Source organism: Uloborus diversus, chromosome 4, assembly GCF_026930045.1.
Source record: "Uloborus diversus isolate 005 chromosome 4, Udiv.v.3.1, whole genome shotgun sequence".
NCBI lineage: Eukaryota > Metazoa > Arthropoda > Arachnida > Araneae > Uloboridae > Uloborus > Uloborus diversus.
In genome coordinates this window covers 136,460,575-136,486,079 of record NC_072734.1, presented here as the reverse complement: position 1 = coordinate 136,486,079, position 25,505 = coordinate 136,460,575, and the positions used below count along the sequence as shown (strand labels likewise).

At 35.0% G+C, this 25,505-nt stretch overlaps 1 protein-coding gene across 1 annotated transcript in view; it reads left to right on the top strand.

The window, feature by feature from the left end:
• Window positions 1-25,505, top strand: part of LOC129220848 (calcitonin gene-related peptide type 1 receptor-like) — a 67,773-nt gene that overhangs the window by 22,009 nt on the left and 20,259 nt on the right. The window contains exons 6-8 of the mRNA XM_054855279.1: window positions 4,288-4,438; window positions 7,898-8,048; window positions 24,616-24,676. Of these exons, the coding sequence (XP_054711254.1) occupies window positions 4,288-4,438; window positions 7,898-8,048; window positions 24,616-24,676 (363 nt within the window). The remainder of the gene's footprint in view (window positions 1-4,287; window positions 4,439-7,897; window positions 8,049-24,615; window positions 24,677-25,505) is intronic.

Sequence of the window (25,505 nt, the reverse complement as noted above, 5' to 3'; positions counted from 1 at the left end):
TTTAGATTTTTTAAATAAAAATTACGCTTTGGAGAATTTTTTCAAAAATTCAATTTTTGATCATTTTTCATAGGCACCGTATTGGCATGATTTTAGAAAAATCTCTGTAATTTCTTTTTTTTTTTTTCAACCAATTGAGCAAACTTTGGTATCAATTTCAAGCTAATTCGCAACTCCAATAAAGTATAGGGGCACTGCAGCCACTGTCAAATGGCGGATGAAAAAGGTAAAACAAACAAATGCTGTAACTTATAACTTGCTTTGACGCTTAGTGATTGACAGTACAGTAGCGTCCCGAAAATCCGAGGTAATTGGGGCTCGCCCCACCTCGGATTACTGAAAACTCGGATTATCCGAAAAATTCTTTAGACTACATAAGGACATGCGCTGTTTACTTCCTTACGCTATGAAAAGGAAATATTGTCTCTAAAAATTTATCTCTGAAATATTACCATAAATTTAAGTTTTAATTAACCCTAAACGAGTTTTGATTAGTTTTTTTCTTGGTATCTGCACGTGTACTTGTGTGTAAACTTGCAGGCAACCAAAAACTGCGCTTTGATCGTCCTCGAATAAGTTTTGATGAGTTTTGTCATGACATTTTCTGTAATGTGTGAGCGTACGTATGTACCTCACATAATACAAAAACGTTAGTCATAGAAGGATAAAATTTCATTTATACGCTTCGTACAGCGTCAAGTTTTGCACTTTCCTTATAAATTGCAATCCGATATTCCAAAAGAGCTGTTTGTTTGTCCTTTGGGGCAAAACAATGTTTTAACTTCTAGTTATTTTTTGTATCAACCCACTTTGTACTTTCTCAAAGGCATTTCTTAATCCATCTCTAACAGTCAAAGAATATTTCATGTCACTTGGCAAGTGTTATTGACATAAACCTTTCAATTTCTTTTTATTACCTTATCGTATATTGTTAGGGCAGTTCGGGAAGTTCTACATAGCAAAATATTTTAACTTTCAGATTGAAACATTTTTTGTTTATAAAATGTATACCTTAAAAATATCAACAAAGCATCTCGGAATAAGCGGAACCTCGGACTTTTGAGACTCGGATTTTTCGGACTCTACTGTAGTTTTTCATCGTGTTTGTGGGAAGCTTTCTTTTCTATTCTTCCGAAATTACATTACATCATAAACTGTCTGAAGACTGTAATTTACCCCAAAGAAAACACATGGAATGGAATATTTTACATTTTTCGTTAGTATTGTTAATCACCGCAAGGTAGCGTATTCGAGCTCTGGAGTTGCGAATACTTTTCTCTTTCAGTGTAAATAACAAAGTATTGTGTGAATAGTTAGGTGTAGTGATGTGCCGGATCGTTAAAAAAGTAGATCCGCGGATACGGATACGGATCAGGATCATTAGTGTCAAGATCCGCGGATACGGATACGGATCTCAAAAAAAAAAATAATAAAAACTACACAATTCAACTATCCAAGTGTAAACTTTGTTACGGAAGGTATTCTCGTCAGAATAATGACAGTTTCTTCAAAAAATGTCAACTGCGTCAAAAAATATAATCAAGACTATGATTTACTCTTTAAAGAAATTTCCGTTAAAATTGAAGGAGAGTTGGAAGGAATGGGTCAGCGCTGCATTAATGCTTGGATGGAATGTGAAAAATTATTTCTAGCTTGCTTGGTAAATGTAGGATACAGGAACAAGAGTGAAAAGCTGCTACTGGACAGGCTAGAAATAATTTTTCGCATTTTATTTCAGCATAAATGCAGCGCTGATCCATTCCACCCAACTTTCTCCGCCCGACGAAATGCAGAGCCGGGAACACCTTTACAAACAGTAAATACAATAGAGAATTTAGTCTCACTTTTTTGGAAGGATGCCGAAAAAAACAAAAATGAAGAATAACAGAAACCCCAAATCAATAACGAAAACTAATATTAAATTAAAAATTAAAAAACCAAAACATGTCCCAGAGAGCCGACCTCATATTAAGATGAATTTTGCGGGTCAGATTACACATTTGTTAACAAATATGAACTAACAGCAGGTAAAAATTTTAAATCTTTGAGCTTTTTCTCCATCTCTTCCGACTATGAAATCGCTACCAATTACACGTATAAAGGCTTAGAATTGCATTTAAAATTTACTTAATAAGATTATAGCTCCTTCTGTATATAAGTTGAAAGTTTCAAATAAATATCAAAAGCAGAAAACTTCGCTCTTTCAATTAGGGCCAACATTTTCAACGTACGAGTAAATTTTTACTACCATAATTGTGAAAATGTTAAGTCGGTTTTTAATTAATATCTCCCGGTAATTAAAGTTCTAAAAAAACGAGACCAAGCTAAGAACACTTTCGATCAAGTCAACTTTTGAACGAATAATGAACTATCAAAATCGGTTCATCTGTTTAGGAGCTACGATGCCACAAAAAGACACACTGATACACACTTTTAAAACTTATTTCCCCTTCCTTTTTACAACGGGGGGGGGGGATACAAATTGGCTTCTGAAATGATACCTTATAATTTGAATAGGGAATAAAACCTAATTTAAACGGAATTTAAGAGTCTTTTATTCAAATATTTAAAAATTTTTAGAATAGAAATAATCCGTTTAAGATCCATCAAAAAGTAACGGATACAGATCTTTATTTTCCCTCGGATATCTGCGGATACGGATACGAATATCCGGAACATCACTAGTTAGGTGTTGCCACTCCTTATCTAAAGTCAGGTTTTATGCTTTTTCAATTGGAAAATTAAATAAGTCATATCTCTGAAGTACCTACTATGATCTGCATCAATTTTTTACTTCCTTTTCCCAAAAAGGAAGTATTGTATTCGCGAAAAAATTTTCACTCAAAATTCGGCCTTAATTTCCATTTTGCTCACCCCCGAATTAATGTTGAGTTTTTTTTTCGATTCGATCACACGTGGATATATGCCTAGAAACGTAGAGACACCCGAAATATCCATTTTGACGACCCCCGAGTTAATTACAACGAATTTTCTCGTGACGTCCGTATGTACGTATGTATGTGTGTATGTATTTCGCATAACTCAAAAACGGTATGTCCTAGAAAGTTGAAATTTGGCACATGGACTCCTAGTGGGGTCTAGTTGTGCACCTTCTCTTTTGGTTGCATTCGGATGTTCCTAAGGGGGTCTTTTGCCCCTTTTTGTGGGGAAATCATTGTTAATTTCGATGTAAACTCAAGTGGTGTTATAATTTGTCGGACACTTGGCGATATATCGCCAGTCTTTTGGTCGCCAACTTGGCAACAATTTTGGCGATTTTTTTTTAAATTTGGTTTCACTTTGTCCACTGTTGGTGATATTTAGAGAGTAAACAATTGACTCACATTAAAATTGCCATTAATAAGGAAATGACATTAAATTGGAGTAAAAGGAAGTCATGTGATGCACACATCAGCTCGTTTTCCTAACATATATAAATCATTCTTTTGCTATGTAGAGAAAATTAGAAGAGTGTTTGTTTTGTTTCGAAATTAAAAAAAAATAAGTTTATTTTGCAGAAAATACAAGTTTTTTATTACTTTAAAGCCCTTTTAAGCTTAAAAAGCCCAAAAACTTTTTAGAACAATTAATATTAAACTGACAAAAAATAAAAATTGATTTGTATCAATAGTTAAGCGCTAAAAAGTTCTTCACTTAGGAAAAAAATTGCGCAAAAACCTCTGCTTCAGACTTTACAAAAAAAAAAAAAAAAAAAAACACTTTTGATTGAAAGTGTACTAAATATTAAGTATAATAATTTCAAGAATAATGTAAAAAAATATTTCTAATAGCATTATTTTGCATGTTTTGTGACATTAAAAGATTAAAAAAATTAAAATAATTACTATTAAAAAGTTTTCATAGCATAAATTTGTTTGGATTACATAACACCTCACAATGATCCTCCACTCTTAAATTACTCATGCAGTGCAACTCAAGATTTCTCTGAAGAAGATTACTTTTACTGATTGAAGTATATTTTAAAATCTCTTTGAAACTTATTGATACAAATTCTGATTGAGCGAATACAATACTTCCTTACTATACAAAATTGAGTAAAAAGAAAAAAAAGAAAAAAAAACGAAAAATCGCGAATTGTCAGTGACTTGAATGTGACGTTGATCTTTCTCCTTTCCATTGAAATAAACATATATGACGGGCTTGATTAGAAAGGAAATGTTCTAAAATTGGTTCTTTTTTTTACATTTCTAAGAATACATTATTCAGTGTTAGTTTCTTCGCACAAATCAAGCTTTAAAATAATTTCTGTGGAATCTCCTTTTTCAGACAGCTGCAGGTTCATCGGGTAACAATGCACAAAAATCTGTTCTTGTCTCTGCTGCTGAACGCTTTAGCAATGGTCCTTTTTAAAGGAATCATCATTGAAAATGAGCTCCAGCGCCCAAACGGCCACAGAAGCATTTTAAATGAAAATGGGGTAAGTTTTACGTCAATTAATTAATGACTAAAGAAATGAATAAATGCCTTTGTGCAGAGAAGTAAAAGGAAATGACTAACGTTTTGTAGCACAAAATTACAGATTACTGCAGACACGTGTTTCGAGGTTTCAATACAAAATAGTGAGCTTTGGGATGTAAAGACCAGATATCTTTATATGCAAGAGCTCAATGTTTTGCATTGAAAAGGAGTTCATTGAAACCCCAAACGTGTCTGCAGTAATTTGTAACTTTGTGCTAAAAAACGGTGGTTATTTCCTTTTGTTCCTTTTAATGGGGTTGTTTCCTTTAGTCAAAAATAGTACTTTTTGTCACTGAAATTGATAGAATAAGCAAAAAAAAATAATAACATGGACCTAGAAAATACTTTCATTTTCCCATCAGTTATTTTTTAATTAATTTTTTTAAATGTCCGATTTTTCAAACAAGGCGTGGTCTTGATGACGTCACAAATGATGCTTTTTGGCGCATCTTTCTATCGCGTTTCCACGTTATGATAATCAGGAAGCGAATTAAAATTGCGCTCTACGCTTGCTATCAACCATATCGTTGCCAATACACGTGAGTAAAGATGCAAATTAAATATTTTGCTCTGTGAATGGCAACACTGAATGGCATTTCATCATTTGTGACGTCATTGGACAGAAGCGTAAACAATGATAGCGCACCGATTTAAGTAATTTTTTAAAAATATTAAACGTAGCCAAATTATTTAAAAAATGGTCAGATCCTATGTTTTTAAGCATGCTCTTTCAGAAAAATACTTTTAAAATTTTGGAAACGACCCTATTTAGTGACTTGTCTTTTGCTCTGCAGCTTTTCACATTGATTCAATCCCTGCAGTTTTCAGTAGATGATTCATCTACGGAGGATTTTAAAAGTTCTGTTTTTACGAGAACGTCCCGTACAGTCGTACTTTCTCATCCCTCGGGCCACAATGAAACCACCTTCATTGTGGCCCGACAACCATGCGTACACCACCTCCATTGTGGTGTACACATTCCACACATAACGTTTCCTGAGCATGCGCGTTATGACATCAGAGCAGCTTGATATGAAGTTCGACGTTTTCTTAAAAATCAAGCCTCTTAAGGTTAAGCTTGTGGTTCAAGTTCAGAAATGCTGTATCTTATTCATGCACTGTAAAAACAATTCAGAAACGTGTCTGGAAAATAATGGGCAGCTAATGTGTCTAAATTCAGACCGCAACGTATTTGGGAAAAAACGGGCAGGCTTCCAGCAAAATTTCAGTGACTCTACTGAAAATAATCAGGAATCTTTCTGAGGAATTCAGGAACATTCCAAGAAACCTTGCATTTGCTTATTGTAATTTCTTGGCGCCATTCTGATTTACTAGAAGAGCTATTTAAGTATTTTAGAAAACATGACCAAAGCTAGCTAATCCAGGATTGCAAGCAAACATTCAGCCTCTTATTTCCCAGAACTTCTTGCGAAGCTAAGATTGTTTTTCGTCCTTTTTTGGGGTTTAGTCAACACCGACGGACCGTAAAGGGACTGAAATACTTAATAAAAACGCTTACTATATTTTGGACAGGTAGCTAAAATATTTTTCACAGCAGTTAGAAGTTCGCATTCCTGCAACTTGTTGTAACTCAGGAAAAATGTTTCGCAGGGACACTAGAATCTCACAGGAAACTGTTCGAAACCCGCGGAATCCCGGAGCGTTACCTGGAAATAATCAGAGACGGAATCGGAAGCTTCTTACAGTAAATTTTTTAACACTAGACATTTAGTTCACTTTTCAATGGTTAGTTCTGGTTTGATATCCGCTTAATCTGTTATGCCAACTTTTCACTCAACTTTTTTATTCCCTCTTTGTTGCTGTGCCTAACTGTGCTGCCGAGATTAAGCGTAAGCAGCAAAAAAAAAAAAAAAAATGTCGATCACTTTGTCTAAATTTCAATATAATTCTTTTATCCTCTTTTCGGAGTTCAAAGAAAATGACTTGCATTTCGAAGTCCGTTCTTTTTACTGTGTTCACCACAAACACATCTGAAACTTTAAACAAGGAAGAGACATTCTAAAGAAAATGTTGCACTAAAATTTAGCTCTTCTGAAACTGAAATTCAGTTTTAAGCTATTAGCATCAAGCTATGAATAAACTACCTCTAGTTCAGCTATACGAATGACTTATTTGAACAACGTTTTTTGTCATCCTACAAGTATACCTAAAAATTGTTCATTAAGACTTTCTCAATCAAGCATGGGCAACCATATGGAGGGGCAAGTGAGAACTCAAGTCCCCCCTCCCTCTATAGAAATTAGAACTTCCTTGCTTTTTGTTTTGTTTTTTTTTCTTTGCAAAAATGTAAAAAAAATGTCTTCTCCAGCCTTTAATGAATAAGTTATTAAAAATATCAAACTTTAATAACTCTAACTCTATACTGAAATCATTTTTCATGGGGAAAATAGCCTGCTAAACCATGGGGAAAATATCTGAGCCCTTCCCCTTACAATTTTACATATGGGTGCCCATGCAAGAGAGCATTGCAAGTTCTCACGCGTACCTCTGCAATCCTCGCACTTACCAGTTTTAATTAGGACCCCTCGCGTAAGTAGAAATTTCGCGTTGTGGAAAAGGGTATGCGTAAAAACTTTTATAGACATATCCAAACATTTTAGACACTTGTAAACACCACCTCAAATTATTAAAACCCATTTCTTAACTATACAGTACTGTTTCTTACATAAAAAACTGAATTTTTATTTGTATTTTAAATTTAAAAAGAACGTTTCATTTAGCATAAAATGTTTCTACGATGCACAAAATCAATAATCAATGGACAAGAAAGACATACAATAAACCAGTACGGTGCGTACAGTATGTAGTAAGAAAAACAAATGCACTATAGTTTTACTGTACAGTGGATCCAGTATTGATGTTTGTAACTTAAAAAAGTGAATATGATGATTTATGCCGCATGATCAAATCGTTATTCTTATATATTTTTACATACAAAATACAGTTGCTTCACTAGTTCTTTTATAACCTTTCCATCTATGGCAACGCAACACCTCTCTTCCTGGTTTCTTAAATTCACAATACAAGAACAGCTTCTATTTTCATCGCTATAAGTTTTACTTATCGCAATAGAGGATAGCTAGAATCAACGAGGAAAAGTTGAAACGATATGGGGTCATCTTGCTTTTCAGGTTCAGTTCACTTCAGCATTGTTGGCATTTGTCCTTGGACGAATCCACTCGTTACCGTCGCAACACAACTGTTGCGACGATAACGATCCACTTCGATTCCCAAATACGAAATTTGAAAAACGTAGTATTACATCAATTAACAGGTGCCGTTCGGTATCTCTACGCCCCTCGGCGTGATTGGCATCACTAATTGAGGATTTTACTGATTGTGAGACGGCGCTTGTTGAACAATTCACTAATTGATTTTGTTTCATTTCCAATTTCAGTCTGGATGCAAAATACTACTGATTCTTACCAAGTATTTTCGTATGACCAACTACATGTGGATGTTTTGCGAAGGTTTTTATTTACATAAACTGATTGCAGCAGCATTCGCCGAACAGAGAAATCTGATAGTGTTCTATATTATTGGTTGGGGTAAGTTTTTATTTCTTTTCATTACCAAAATGTGTGTCCCTATGCAACACGATAATACGGTTTGAACTTGGAACTGTTGCATACTGTCACTGCCACATGCTTCGACCACTGTAAGCAAACCGTCAGGTAAATAATAATTAATCAAACTATAGTATGAGGTCTAGCATGAAGCAATAAAGAGAAGTATCTATATACATAGCATTGATATATGACGCACTTGAGAAGCAAAGAGATGTAAGTGGACATTTTCAAGTTTTGAGTAAAACGCGTTTAAAGTTGTTCTAGGAAGGCTTTTATTGAAAAGTTTTTCTAAATGTAAAGGGTGTCCCAAAATTAACGCGAGATTTGAATTTGCCGCCATTTTTGCAATAAATTGGGGGCAATCTTGAAAAAAGAACAATTTGGCAGCTGAGGGTCTAGGGTTATTACAAATGGAGCGTTTTCGATTCTATAATGCGTTTTCATTATCGAACAATTATTTGAAAAATAATGAAAGTTTGGGCGGGTCAAGCAGTTTACTGTTATTGGCGCTCGATATCGCAATTAGGTAATGCGCAGGTGGTTGTGGGATTGCTGACATAGACGTTTGACTTCAAATAACCCCATAGGGAGAAGTCTAATGATGTAAAATCACACGATCTAGGGTACAATTCATATCACCGAAACGAGAGAGTACACGAACAGGAAATTCCTTATGAAGTGATTGAATTGTTTCGCTGACTGTATAATAGCATAACACTCCATTTTTACTAACCCTAAACTCCCAACTGTCAAATTGTTCTTTTTCCGTGGCTGCCAACAATTCACAGCAAAAGTTGTGGCAAATTCAAATCTTGCGTTAATTTTGGGACACCCTTTATATGACCCCGAAGTCCCCGCACCTACCATTTTTACAATCACGCTGTATAGCACCTACCAGAGCTACTAGTAATATATCTTGCCCCAAAACAGAGGAGAGGTTCGCCTTCCATTTGTACTGGTTATCTCAAAAGTTTTAGTTTTGGCACCTGCATCCCATTGCTTCTGACTGCCCGATGTGCATATTTGATCCTGCTCTTGGCAAAGTAATTGAAAGTGTCGCTAGCGCAGCCACAAGTTGCCTTCTGGAAGATGTGGATTGTACATAACAGTCTTTTCAATGTCATCCTACATGTATGCAAACCATCGTATTAGGATTGGCAACATATATTAGAACTAAGGGATCTAGGAGCTTGAGGCCCTCACTCCCTCTCGGAAAGAAAAGAGTATTTCACCTCTATTTCCTGAGCTAACCTCGTGGATTTTCTAGTATCAGACCGTTTAATTGTCTAGTGTATCAGAATACAACAAGATGATTCATTTCCTGATCGTGGCAATAAAATGAACAATTCACTTTCTGTAATACTTACACATTTATAAAACACAAAAGGCATTATTTTCCCCTCTCCATAAAATCCACTTTTATCAATACACAGAAACTTACATCGGCAAACATAACATCTATTATGGAATGATTACAAAAAAATATCCTAAAATTCTTTTAATACATTTTATGATGTTTTTCATTTAAACTATCCTTTAACTTCTCCACACGCTCTCGCCTGACATGAAACGTATCAATTGTTGTCAAAATCAATGGTTGTACAGAATGGTCGAGTTTGCTTTTTATTTATTTCCCAAATGCCACTCATTAAAAATAGCTCTTATGCCATTAGTGTACCTACTCTAATACTTTTCAATAGTAGAACTAAAATTACTCGGTGCAGTGCGCAAGTCCAAATGATCAGCTGCCATAGCCTGATTGGAGTCGCAGAGAGTTCTTTGAGGAGAATCAGTGATTCCTTCTGAGCTTCCTGTCTGAAATTATATTTGAAGGTCATGTTGGTAAAAAGCCTCAGTGAATGAGAAGTCGAAGTTTTACCAAGACTTCGGGCCACGAGGGGTCCTTCCTTATCAAGTAGGTCAACATGTTCATTCCTTAGAGCAGGAATTAGTAAATGGAGGGAGTAAGTCCAATCATTGGCTTAGAAAAAGCGGAGGTAAAGACGCCAAGTTACGTGACTCAACAACGACGAATGGGTGATATGTTTTGCGCGAAACTAGCGGAAGAAACCCGATTTCTTCCAATGCTTTGCTTTGAAATCTATCACGTGACTCGGGGGTTTTTGCTTCCCAAATGAAAGTCTTCACTCCCTCCATTTTATCTTCTCAATGGTTCATTCCCAGCGATATCGCAATGCCCCTTCCATTGGAAGGAGATTGTTTGGAGGGGGGGGGATGGAGAGAAGAGGCTAAGCTGTAGCAGTTTTTACGTTACCCAGTGTGCACCACGAGGAGACTTGTTACGTTAAACCCCGAAGAGTTTGCTAGTCCGGTAATACTTTCATCCCCGTTCCATGTTTTCTTACCTAGTTACTTATTTGAATCTAGGTCATGCCTCTCAAGTAGATGCAGGCCATGCCATTTCGCTAAAATTAAACTTTACGCATGTGGCACTGCCGGCGCGAAATGATGCGTCGAACATTGACTCAAACGTTTAATCCAGCTTTTACTGTTTGGTCACGGATTGTATGAAATTGGCAAACGTCCAGTTAAGGCGAGTCTGTCTGAAGTAGAAAGTCACCCGTCAAGGTATGTCGGATGAAAATTGCTTCTACATTTGAACGAAGCCATTGCCTGTTTGGTGATATTTTGATAGTTGAAATTGTAACCCTAAGTCCAGTGGATTGACCCTAAACTCCAGTAGCTAGCGTTCATTGTTGACCATTTCATCGTTTCTTCATTCCCCTGCAATGATACAGTCTTACCAGTGAAACTGTTAAGTTACCGGGTCGAGTTCAGCCTTGTCACAATAAAGCCTTTCCCTGCATGTTAGACATTACCAAAACATATTATCAAATTATCACGCCGTGGTGCGAGTTTCATTATTGAAGCACGTGGGTTACTCGATCATTGGCTATTATTTCTATGAAGATGAGGGGTAAAAGTAAATAATGGGTGTACTTATTTCGCTCATTTGAATGTGAGTTTGCTTACTTTAGAGGCTTACATAATCTGCAAACGCTGACATCCCTAAAAACTAATAGATGCGTCCATCTTCGCCTGTAAACCGGATGTTTGCCTTTCCACACATCCCGTGGTCAGACAGTATGTCAAATGATCGGGCAGTTGCCCAACCAATTGTTCCCGCTGAACTACAATATCTGACCCGATTAATTGAACTGAAACGTTTGATTCAACGTTCACACACAGGTTAGTTAACGGTGGAGGAAGAAATTGCATATGCTGCTGCCAAAGTAGGGGCGCTCTGGAAAAATCTTTCACTTTTTGTTTGCTCTGTCGTTGGTGGAAGGGACTCAAACTTTTCTATCATTGTAAAAAACAAAAATGAATAAAAGTAATTAAAAGAACATCCAGCATTTTGATCATGGCATTCGTTAGAATTTTGTCTTGAATACAAATTGTGTTTTTCGCAATCACGAAGTGCGATAGGATCCGACTCGCTGGGCTTCTTTCTACAAATGGAATAGAATGGAAGTGGAATAGAAATTCGCACCCGTCATATTATGACTGGTGATTTTCTAGATAACTCAATACGAAGCATATCCATAAAGTAATTAGAATGCTGTAAGAAATCAATGGTTATTATGGCCAATTTTGCACCTGTGCACTTATAATAAAGATTATACGTATTTACAGCGTATACCGTTATGGTACTGTTATTTCTTTTCCATTACCATCATTTAATAATGGTAATTATCCTGTAAATGTCGTAATTCGATGAAGTTTTGCTAATTAAGTTCATCTATATAAGTGTTTTCCTGAGAAATGTGATTTCTCACAAAAAAAAAAGTTTTAAAATGTAAAATCTGCTTGAGTTAAGCCTTGAGAAAAAAATGAATGAACTCAAACTGAGGATGATTTTTAACTATGACGAGAGATGAAAATTAATCTCTCTTAATGATTAAAAATAACCAGTAAAAAAAAACGAGCGTGAAAGGTAAAAAAACTTAAAAATAACGAGCGTGGTTTCTATTGCTTTCCGACAAATTTGCACCACGTATACACCCTCGCTTCTCCCCTCCCCCCTCCCCCTTAGAAAAAAATTCGAACGGACGAGCCAGCAGTCTAAGAAAAGAAATGTAACTCGAATACTCAGTCCAGTAAAGTAAGAACTAGGAACTGATTTAAAAGTGAAGTTTCCCAGAGCAAACTTGCCCAAAGGGCAAGCTTTGTTCTCTGCGTAGACACTGTCTTAGCAGTAAAACAAGTTTTACACGCCGATCTCCGGCAACGTATATTAAAAGTCAGCCTTCTATTCAACCGTTACAATGCAAGAAAACTGCTTAGATCATAAAAGACAATATTTTAAGTTCAATTACTGATGATTATTTTTAAATTTTGGCGTTTAATTCCATTCGCCTTGTGGCCAGAGATCAATTAGCCAAAAAAAAAAAAAAGAGGCCGAAGAGTTACAACATATCAATTTCTCTCGAACAAGGCAGATGTCTCATTGTACTGTCTGAGCATTGATTACATGGAAAGGCTAATATCCGGTTTATAGGCGGAAATGGACGTATGTATTAGTTTATAGGGGTGTTAGTTGATTTGTTACAGATATGCACTTTTGCCTCTCTCTTATTTAGCCTTAGTTTTGTAAAAATGAAAATTTTTGCTCTCAGCAACATTTTTTTTAATCTAAAGTACATTCGATCTATATTCTCGCGGCAAAAATCAATTGATTTTTTTTTCACAACAGTTTTGAGCTTACCATTTTGCTTTTACATTTCTGAACGAAATGAAAATATTTTATTTTCTTTTTGTTGTTTCCATTGTAATTATTTTTGTTTTCCCTTATTTTGTTTTAGAGGATGCAATAAATGAATAAGGCACTAGTGACATTATAAAACGCGTGCATCAAAAAATCCCATCGTTATTTTCCCTTCTCACCTGCTAGATTCATTCAGATGGAATAGTCTTTACTTGGCAGATTGCCAAATAACATACAATCCATGGTTAAACAGTACAGGTCATTCCTGTGTACGCGGGTCGATTTTTGTTTTAATTTTTTCAGCTGCCATTAAACAGAGACTGCAGATCTGGTTAATGGCCTATAGTTTATTTGAATTGCTAATTTCAATTTCACATTGCATTACATGTTTACAGTAGTCCGTGTATAATCTGGTGAATGTGATTTAATTTTTTTTTTTGTGTACTTTTCCGTTAAAGGTACGTTACTAGGCACATTAATTATTTTTGGCGATTTAATTTTTTTTTCGTTATTGTAAACTAATAATTTCGTAGTTGGCGAAATTCAGCAACTTTAATTTCTAATTTATAGGGTTTCCAGATAGCACTTGTATATATCGCCAATTGCGTCGCCAAACCAAGTGACGTATCTTTAACGGAAAAGTACCCTTTTTTGTGCTGCCTTATTATTATAGCACTTTCCTTGTTATGCGCTGCAGAAAAGTAAAAAAGTTAATTAAATTTCAGGTGGAGAGGATTTCATATGTTTTACAATAACGTACTTATCCTTTACACTGTGTTTTGTATGGAAAGGGAATATCTTTAATAAAGAACAAACGATACTTTTGCGTTACAGTCGTAGCAACGGAGATACAATCACCAAGGAACAGAGCTATATCGCCAAGATAGTGGTGATTGTGGTATCTCCCAAAACCATGAAGTGTGTGTGTCGCACAATACTAAAACTATAACCCTAAACTATAATCGCACTATTTTGACGATGAAAATTCTCAGCGTTAAACATTTTTCATTTCGTTCTACGATAATATATTCAAGAAAATATTTTGCATATTGTCCATTCCAACTAAATGCTGCTGTAAAATAAGGTTAGTTAAATTAATTATTTTTGAACTAGGTGGAGATGAAAGCCATTATTCTCCTGCTAATGTTATAAAATCCTTCTTTCGAGCTTAAAATTAAAAAAAAAAAAAACATTCTTACAAATTCACAGAAAACAATTTTAAAAAATTGACCTGGTATAACGTTATCCTCTTTAAAAAAAAAAAAATGCATCGAATGGACGAGAATATCCGTTGATAATTTCATGCAATGCGTAAATAAATACTCATAATAAACTGCCTATGTTTACCAACAGACACACGTGGAACGCAATGTTTTACCTTTTTCTTTAATTTTATAAATCACCGCAAGGTAGCGTATTCGAGCGCTGGAGTTGTGAATGGATTCAAAAAGCGTAGCCGTGGAAACTCGAAAATAAAATGGTTGACAACCTGAATCAAAATGACATTTTTCAAATTTGATTTAAAAACGCTTGTAAATTTTTTCCTTTGAAGATAGAAGCTAAGTTTTTCGACCATAGGTCAAGAGAGATCTGGAGTAAAAATGTCGCTGTTTCCAATGGTGTCAAAAACAAAACTGTGGGACAATTCCTTCATTTTTTATTGATAGATTGAATGAAGAAAGTAGTGCCTAAATTTCAGCTAAGCCTAAAAAAGTTCGAGCTAAAAACGCAAATTTCTCCCGCCGTATGTTCTAAACAAATTGTTTAGAATGCGGAAAATTCTACCCTTTTCAACGATATATAATATCAATATGTGCAAGTAATTTTTCACTTCCATTTTCGGGAATTGATGTGAAATTTGGGCCTAAATTGGAATAAAAAAGAACTATTTATCGGATTTTTTCGAATTATAGCCTAAGTCAATTAGTAAGAAAGCACCTTTCATATAGTGAAGAAATTTTTCAAATAGGTGCAGTGGTTCCGAAGATTACCTTGAACATATAAACACACAAAAATCCGCCCTCTTTCTCTTTATTATATTAGTATAGATAGATCTGGTTTACATTTTTTCATTTTAATGTGACTTTAACTCTTTTTTTCGAACACTCTGGAAAATTCAGTAAGTTACCGCCCCATAGCCAGGGCTAAGGTAGAAATACATGAAAGACACCGCCAACTCAATCATTCCAGTCGAGGACTGCAGTTTCGTGCTTATTAGCACTCATCAGCCCGGCTTAGGAATTAACTGAGTTGGAGGTGGAAAACCTCTTAAGAAAGCCTCTTAAAGATGAATGCTAATAAGCACGAAACTGCAGTCCTCGGTTGGAAAGACTGAATTGGCGGTGCCTTTCTTATATTTCTGCCTTACCCGTGGCTATAGGGTGGTAACTTATTGAAAATACCATGCCTTGCCTTCAATCTTCGAGTTGAACTGAACCATTGCTTCGGTCACTCGTCTAATCTGTACTAATTCTATATTAACTACCAGTTTGTTTGGCACTCTTAGCTTCCTTAAGAGGTTTTCCACCTCCAGCTCAGTTAATTCCTAAGCCTGGCTGATGAGTGCTAATAAGCACGAAACTGCAGTCCTCGGGTGGAATGTGAGTTGGCGGTATCGTTCATGTAACTTAAACTCTTGTTTAATCGCCAGTTTTGTTTAAAAATTACACACAAAATTTTAAATTTCAGAAATATTGGTTTCCGCAAGGGTTAATCAACAGAAAAGTTGTTTTTTTTAATCTTTTTTTTTCTAATTTGGTGAAAAAAAATTTTAAAACGCATCAAGTGTTCCAAGTTATAATAATGGGGTTGTTTCCGAAACTTCATAAGTTCTTTTTTTTTTTTTTTTGAAAGAGCACGCTTTAAAACACAGGATTTGACCATTTTTTAAACAATTTGACTTAGTTTAATATGTTTTAAGCAGTATTTTAATCGGGGCACAGATTCAATTTCATTTTTTACGTTTCTGCACATGACATCACAAGTGATGAAATGCCATTCACTGATGTCATTAGCGCAGAGTGCAATATTTAATTTGCTTCTTTACTCACATGGACTATCAACGATATGGTTCATATCAAGCGTAGACTGCAATAATTAATTCGCTGCTTAAGTATCATAATCTGGAAATGCGGTTAACAGCAAACGTAAGCATTCAGCGCGCCAAAGTTCATCACTTGTGACGTCATAAAGACAACGCCTTATTTGAAAAATCGGACATTTAAAAAAATTAATAAAAAATTAAACGTTTTGAAAATAAAAAAATTTCCTCGCTCCATGTTTTTTTTTCTCTTACTTTCTTTTTTTTTCTTTTTTTCTTTTTTTTTTTTTTTGCTCATTCTATCAACTTTAGTGACAAAAGTAGCATTTTTGACTGCAGATAGGGGTGTGAAGAAACACTCCCATTCCCCCAAGTTAAATTGCAAATCATGGAAGCATGACGACTGAGGAGACACAATCAGTGGCGGATTGGTTAAAGAAATCGGCCCTGATAAAGGGATGTAGCGGCCCCATAGTTTCTGTAGATACTAATTTTTACAAAAATGATTGGGAAACGATATCACTTAAATAAGAGGAAATTATTCAAAAAAATTAAATACTTTCTTTTAAACAAAATTCAACAGATGGGATTCTTTTCTGTGTTTTAATAGTGAACAATTGATACAAGATAAGCTAAACCTTTGTTTGTAAAAAAAAGGTGATTGTAATAATCTATTTAAGTATTTTTAAGTGCCTGGTGCTGTATTGATTATTTCCGTGATGATATCTTCCAACATTACTTCAACTAGAATAGGGAGGTTATTAGGGAGGCGAGGGGTGTGTGCGACCCCTTAATTTTTTCAAACACATGTATCAATACAAAGAGAGATAGGGAGTACATTGATTTTCTTGTATATGGGAGTTATTAAATGTTGGTATTAGAAACCTAATTGTAAGTTTAACATTGAGTCAGAAATATGGGATGTTGGGGTTTCTCCCCCGAAATTTTTTTTAAATTGTAGTCCTAAAAACGCAATTTTAGATGATCTCTGGTGATGTTAGGGAGAGCGGAGATTTGAGGGTCCTCTTCCGACAATTTTTCGGAAGTGAAACTCCGAACTTGCATTTATATATTACCTTCAATTATGTCAGGAAGATGAGGTCCGAGAAAATTTCAAAATATTAGCTCTGAAAACGCAGTTTTAGAAGATTTTGGTTGATGCTAGGGAAAGAAGAGATTTGAGCAACATCCACCAAGAATTTTTTTGAAATTGAAATCTAAAAAGGCAATCGTAAGCTATTTTTTTTTTAGTTATTTATTTTATTATTATTTATTTATTTATTTATTTATTTATTTTATTTTTTTTGATGAAAACTAGGACATCGACTGTTATTCAAAGTTAAGTTCCAAAAACGAAATTTTTACCGACCTTCGATGATTTTAGGAGGAGGAGTTATGGCGAGGCTCTACTTGGAATTTTTTCGAAATTGAAGCATTAAAAACGAGATTTCTGACGTGCTTTACTGAAGATGACGAAGGGGGAGAGAGGAGGGATTTTCTTTAAAATTTTTCGATGCTGTATATTCGAAAACGGAGTTATAAACGATCTTTCATAGTGTTACTAAGAAGAGTGGATCGGTGGCTTTCACCCGGTAAACAATCGAAACTTCGGAAAGAGAAATTAGAGGGTTAATATTTAATGCTGAAAGATGAGGTTAGTGGATAATAAAATATATAAATGTCTGGTGTACCTGCGAGTCCATGACACCATATGACATGGTCTTTTACATGATACAGAATCTGAAGTGAGAAACGAAGTAGATCGATAGGGAAAGTACTATGGCTAGTTACAAAAATTGCTTGGTGTGTGATGTTTAGATTTAAATTTGAGGTTTTAATTTAATTTTTGGGAATACGTCAAAAAATCTTCTGTCGTGATGTTATGGGAAAAGTGGGGATTTGGGGGTTTTCCTCCTTTTTTTTGTGATTGAAACCCAAAAAAGGTAATTTTAGACGATCTTCGATGATATTATAGGAAGGAGATGCTTAAGGGGCCACCGACATTTTTCCGACACTGATTTTTGACGCTCTTTAATGATGGGGGGGGGGGGGACGTTTCTATGTCGATTGTGGCTGAAAAACTCTCCTCGAAGTTTTTCGAAGCTGAAATCCCAAATATGCTGTTTTAGGCCATCTTTAATGACGTTAAACTAAGGAATGGGTTTCGGGAGTTTTTCTCAGGAGTTCCTTAAAATGCTAAGTTTCAACAATGCACTTTAGGCAAGCTGGTGACTAAAACGGAATATTTAAGCTCTTTTGGATCCCTCTCTTCTCCCCTTTTGGCTACGTCCCAATCTTCTTTTATTTATTTTATTGATACAAAATATGAAACACCCTCCAACAGTGTTCTCCTTAAAAACCATTTACATTTAGATTTTCCATAATAAAATTTTCAATTAACAGCCTAGTATTTTTATTTGCTTGAAATGCAAGCTATCTGCGGCCCCCGATAAAAAAAAAAAAAAAAAAAAAACTTTTCTTGAACTGATCTAGTGCTTTGGTGACCTTAAATAAACTTAATGATCTTTGGTCTTTTTTTTTTTTTTTTTCCACTCTCTGTTTTATTTTTAATATCATTCCTTCTTCACCTCTTGATAAAGTTTTGTTTCAATTTTCGATTCATACATGATTTTTACATTAAAACGTTTAGAACTACTAGTGTGACTTTCAATACTTTCAATCTCTCTCGCTATACTTTAATTTTTCTCCTAGTTAAACCATATTTCTGGGGCCTGTGTACTTTTCTATATACATAACTCTGATTTTCAGGATGATATTTTTCATTTTAAAAAAATAGGAAAGGTAAATGGTAGAAATGGTTTTATTTTTCGCAAAAAAAAAGTTAGAAACGCACATTTAGGAGGTCTTTACTTAAATAATCTTTATAATGCAGAATTTTGGATGCTCCAAATTGTGTTTTAAGATTACATTTTCTGTTAAAGCCTTATTGAAAAAATTCTTTTTGTCACTTTAAATCGCAATTGTTATGAATTACAATTCATAACAATTGTGAATTGCCATTCATAAGTAAGTTTAAATGTGAATTGCAATTCATAGATGAAGTTGAAAAATGGACAAAAGTATTTTAACTTTTAAATACTGCCCTTGTTTTTGTGGTTTTTATTGCATTACTAAAATGAAATTTTCGGCCCCATTTCTGAAAAACTGGGCTGGTGTAGCACCCTCACGACCCCCTTAGCGACGGCCTGTCACCCTCCATCCGCGAACTTGAGCCCATGCGTAAAGAGGGATTTAAGCTAAAGAATTTACGTAGCGGTATTTACATTTTACTGTCGGTAGACAGGGCAACTGATAGGCCCGAAAAATGACCGGCCCACCGGGCAAATGCCCGGTTGCCCGCCGGGTGTATCCGCCACTGGACACAATAACAGCAACTACTTCAGTAGGGAACTTTTTTTCGCCAATTTGGCATGTTCCAATTAATAACAAAATTGTCTGCCCGCTTAAATAATACACAGATAACGCTCCTTCATTCTGTCAAAACTATTTACTAACTTAATATAATTTTTTCATGGTTTCTTTAACTGTCTTCAATGTCTTGTAACCATCGTCGCTCACTGTCTATAATATCTTCAATCTTTTTCACCAATTCATCATTATCATTCATTAATTTTTTTTCCAACGAATCCCGTTTCAGTGCTCTGCGAATTCCCTCCTGTTCCATTCTTTTCTTCTTTTCTTCCCAATCACTTTTCATCGCTTTTGCCAAGTTATGAGCAGACTGGATATCTTTCTGCAAGACTGGAATTTCTTTCCTCATCAAGATGACAGATCTCCGAAACAACAAGCTCTTGCCAACTGCATAAGCGAAGCAGCTTTTTGCTGTCTTCTTCACGGACTCCAGGGTTGAGCGAATTTCGTCCTGAATCGCTTTCAGTAGTAGCCCCCTCTCTGGGCATTCGATTGCCTCTTGTCGAATCAACTCTTCGAAAAGTTGATTGTGAAGTCTGCTCAATTTCGGGCTGAAACCAGCGTGTTCGGTGACTTCCAGCTCCTTGATTTTTGCATCAAACTCATCGTTCAACTCGTACAACTGAAATATGGTCACCGGAGTTCGGGAAATTCGTTTTCTTTCCAGAGTCTTTCCCCCCTTGTTCGAGGAAAGCGGGAAAATTTTTTCAAGAGCCTCGTCTGTTTCTTTGCTGCAATTATCATATCTTTTCTCCTTGATAGAATCGGTCTCACTTTCATACTGCAAAAACTCGTTGTTGTCACCCATCGACATTTTGTTTCAACTTAACGTAGTTTTAGTAAACATCAGTAAATGTTGGGAAATTGTCATAACGTGGAACGTGCCAGATTGATGGGAAAGTCTAACCATGGCCCCACTAAATTTCCTCTACGCTTCTTTTAGAATTAAGTGGGGCCATGGTTTAACATTGCTCAAATAGCTGCTGCTAATTTTGCTTCTATTACTTCAATTTTAGTTCATTCATTGCCGCACGTGATCATCACCCCCTATATAATATGTAGGAGGTGGTGACTTGATTCGCTTACGCTTATATTCGCTTCTGCTTCCATAAAGCGTAAGTGAATCAAGTGAGGTCATGATTCATTTTAATTAATATTTTCATGTTAGCTAAGGACTTATTTTTGTTTTTATTTATTTATTTTATTTTTTTTATTTGGCGTTTTATTTCATTTGAATCGCGTAATTTATATATTTGGTGGATTTATTTTTCCTCATTTTTCAGCAACTTTTATTCTTGCTTAACCCCCAGCATTACGAGACATGTATCATATATTAGTGCATGACATATATGTCTCCTATGTTCAAGTTCATTTTAGAAATTACCGAATGAAAAATTTATTAATTTTACATTTTTCTTACCATCGACAGCATCAGAGTTTTAATTTTAGTGAAACAAAAATGTTACTGTTTAAACAATATCCTGCAGTTTTGTTTTGAAAACGCCGAAAAATTCGATATTCTACTTCTGAGCTTATGGTCCTTTGAAGGTTAATGGCTTGTTTTGTTCAAAAATAAAACATTATTTAAATTTCAGCAATTTTGATTTTCACAACGTTTGGCGCGTTTTATTTTGATCAGTCTGGCACATCGATTACTCTCATGAAGCAAGTGTTCTCAAACATTTTCGACTTGTGGCACCCTTTGAACACGGCACCCCACTCTATCTCTTTTACACTAGGTAAGTGCACGAAATAAGACCACCCTGAGGTTCATAACCTAGTATCTCGCTCATTTATGATTGAATTGGTTCCAGCTTTTGCATGGTCTCCGGATGACTCATAAAAATTAAGAAAAAAATTAAACAAATTAAAATTTAAGTTTAATTCGCAACTTCAATAAACTATAGGGGTCGCTGCAGCCACTGTCTAATGGCGGACGAAAAAGGTAAAATAAACAAATTCCGTAATTTATAATTTGCTTTGTCGCTTAGTGAATGACAGTAATTTTTCATCGTGTTTGCGGGAAGCTTTCTTTTCTATTCTTCTGAAACTATTACATCACACTGTCTGAAGCCTGTAATTTACCCCAAAGAAAACACGTGGAATGGAATGTTACCTTTTTCTTTAGTATTGTTAATCACAGCAAGGTAGCGTATTCGAGCTCTGGAGTTGTGAATTATGTTTTTCAGCTGTTTTAACAAAGAAAGACGGTTTAGCCTCGTTAGGAACATAAATTAGGCTTCAAGAACAACGAATATCGTTTTTCATACTAGTAACCTACAGTGATCCATGTAGAAACGAAACTTTCTGTTTAATAAAGACAGTTAGTTATGGCATCACTCTTCTATAATAACTTTTGTTTCCTGGTTTCTGTTTGTTTCTGTTGCCTGGTAATTAGAAACTGCTTGTTGATAACATTTCATCACCAGTTAATGTTTCTGATGACGATGAAGTCAAAATCTAGCAAATTTCTACTACGCTACATCAATGAGGAGATGAACTTATTGGTGAAAACTACCTTAGTTTGCACACCACCTTAAATTTATATTGATACCATGGACACTTCGCGGCACCTTTCGTCTCTTCCTACGGCACCCAGTTTAAGAACCCCTGTCAAAGAGTGAAGAAACTTAAAAGAGATGTCACGTCACGTCACAAGGAATGAAACTGATGCTGCAGTTATGGGATACAATGGTAAGAAAATTGGCGGAATTTTGATATCGTGGTTGAGTTGTGAATCTTCGCGAGATCTCTACATAGTATAAAATGAAGTCTTCAAAAAGCGTCTGTGTGTTTGAACTCGCAAAACTCAAGAACTACCCGGACGATTTTGCAGAAATTTTCAGTTTGTTCCTTTAAGTCCTGAGAAGGTTTGCAGACCAGTTCGAAAACAATTCGATGAATAGTTGTTTTTTCATTCCAATTTAGGCCCAATTTTCACATAAATTTCCCAATATGGGGGTGAAAAATTACTCGCAAATAGTAATATTATATATCGTTGGAAAGGGAAGAATCTACGCAATTTGTTCCAATGCTCTAACTTAATTGCGGCGGGAGTTTTTTACGTTTTTAGCTCGAATTTTTTTAGGCTTAGCTGAAATTTAGGCACTACTTTCTTCATTAAATCCATCAATAAAAAGTGAAGGAATTGTCCCACAGTTTTCTTTTTGACAGCATTGGAAAGAGCTGCTTTTTTTACTCCAGATCTAACTCGACCTAAGGTCGAAAGTTTAACCCTCTATCTCCATTAGAAAAAAAAGTTACAAGCGAAGTAAATGAAGTTCAAAAATCTGTTCTCTATTCAAGTCTTTAACCATTTTATTTCGCGTTTCCACGGTAACGCTTTTTGAATCCATTGTTTATTTCCATCTTTCTCATTTTCAATTCTTAAACTTATTTCATTTTGTGTTTCCATGGTTACGCCTTTTAAATCCATCTTTCTCATTTTATTTTAATTTCTTAAAAGTATTTTAGTATCTGTCGTCTTTGTTTGGCGAGAAAATTTTGCATAATGGTTTCTTTTATTTCATTTAATCCTGGTTATTAAAGATACTTCACTTGACGCAATGGTTTTTTTCAAGGTAGACCGAGAAAAGCCGGGCAACGCAGCTAGTTGATGATAAATAAAGGTGCTGGAGGATTGGCTTGCATTTTAGTTTTACGTTTCAAATTAATTTCTCAAATCAATTTCTTAAACTTGCAATTTAGAAGTGAAGTCTCTACGAGAAGGGTATGCACAGAAAGGGCAAGTTGTGTTCTCAGCATTGACACTGGAAAAAAAATTAAAGATACTTTTATTGCGAATTCATGTGAAAGGAGTTTATTCACCCTAAAGTTCCATCTAGTAAGTACACTGAGAAAAAAAATGAACCACTTAAAATTACTCAGTCAAGTTAGAGCTAGAGGAATTGCTTGAGAACTGAAGTTTCCAATAGGAGTGCACGTGGAGGGGGTAAGTTGTATTCTCTGCACTGGCACTGTCCTAGCAAAGAAACCGGTTTTACAAACTTTACTAGATTTTATTCAAAATTCATACACAAGGAATTTAGAAACAAAATCGACATTTAGTGACGAACCATTTCATGCACGAACTTATTATTGATTTATTTTTTTATTTTTTTGCAAAAGATTATTTTGTTTTATGAATGTCTTTCTTGTAAAAAAAAAAAAAAGAAAGGAGAGAAAATAAGTGGTTATAATGTCAAATCTTGATCTTTTTGAGCTTAACTCTTTCAAATCTAGTTTTTTTATCATTAAACTAGCTGCGTCGCCCGGCTTTGAACGGTGCACTTCGAAAATAATAGTTATGTCTAGTGACGCGTGTTCAACAATCAGGCTTGAACCAAAAAAAAAAAAAAAAAAAAAATCAGTAAAATTTTCCGGTAGATTGCGGGAAAATAACTAAAAAGTAAACATTTTAAAACCCCCGATTGCAGGAAAAGCCTCAAAACAAAAACCTTTATTTTTTTATTTTTTTATTTTTATTATTCGAGGGGGAAAAAAAGCAACAAATCTTTCATTTAACGATTTTCTTCACGCTACAACTACAAATGTTAATAAAAGCATTGTTACGGAAAGTTGAGATAAAGCACTGAATAATAATTTGAATGGAGGAAAGTCTTCGAAAAATAGGGATTTCATTTTGAAATCTAAGAGTTATAATTAATAGTTTTTAATTGATATCTCTGCTAATTATTATCGGAGGATTATGTTAAAAAGCCAAACATGAAAACGGGAAGATTATGAATCCATCGCTACCTGGCTCGATTCATTGGCGTTCATTGGCGTTCGGGAGAAGTTACTTGGACATACATAGATATATACACTCAGTTTTTAATTATATAAGATTAATCAAAATGAATGTCGTATACAAATAATTAACTATTTTATAAATCATCATAAAGTATGCGAAAACGTTACATTTAATCTTATTCAAATACTAATACAAAAACTTATAATACAGATTTAGTTATGCATCAAATACCAATATATATAGAGAGATATCAGTGATACCACAGGTGCTTCTATTCCAAGGCACCTCCTTCAAGATTCGAAAATTGCACTCGTTTGACTCAAAATCGTTCGTTTTATTGCCACGTACACCCCTTTGCTTCTTGCTACTTTAGTTTATTTATTCTTGGGGAAGCAACTATAAGGGATATTGGGGTGGATTCAAGTTGCAGCACATTCTGCGAATGAGAAATGAACTCTCTCAAGGTCAAAGCTCCTCAATTACATTCGCAGGAGATAGCGAAACGAAAATGTTTGTTATGTTCTAACATTAGAATATTTTTGCGTGACTTTTTTTTCACTTAGGGCATCATAAATCTATTTTTACATTTTAGGACTGCCGCTTGTACCTGTGGGAATATATGCTATTTTGAGGGCAGTATTAGAGAATGAAAAGTAAGTTAACTTTTTATTATTTCTAATTGGTAAATCGTAAAAAATTATGTTCTGAGGTCCAGTTCTTTTTTCGTAGATCATTTTCAGTTTTCTTCATTTTCTATGGAGCGTTGCATTTGCACAATTTCATGCCACCGTTAGCAAGATCACGTGTCATTTGTGATGACGTCATGTACCAAACAGCGAATCAGGAGCTCTTTAACTAAAAATCTTAGTTGTATACAAAACTATACATATTGGTCTCTAACGGAAAAGATACTTTGAAGTTCATTAAAAGTTTGACAATTCAAGGTGTAATGTAAGGTGGGGTAAGGTAAGTGCGACCCTCAGAAGAAGAGCCTGAAAAGAGATCTTAAAACTTCTGCTTATGGTTTGTTTTGTTTGACACTAGTGGTACCCGCACGGCTTTGCCCGTAGTAGAAAATTAAAAGGTCATTTGGTTCGCCTGTATATTTATAAATAATGGATGATGAATTTCTCGCCAATGCTCGCCCCTATTATGGTAATTTGCTCGTCCATATTATGATAATTTGCTCGATAAAATGTTCTTAAAATTTGACTAGAAAAAAAAACCAAATCGAATTTTCGAAAAATCACTTCGAGATGCTCACCCCTATGCTACGAACTCATTTTGTGCCAAATTTCATGACAATCAGTCTAACGGTCTAGGCGCTATGGGCGTAACAAACAGAGATCTAGATATCCATACATACAGACTTTCAGCTTTATTTTTAGTAAAGTAAGGATAAAGATAGTATATGCTTGAAAACCTTAAGAAAGGACTTGAAAATTAATATGGTAAATGTGCAAGATTTTTCAATGGAGCACC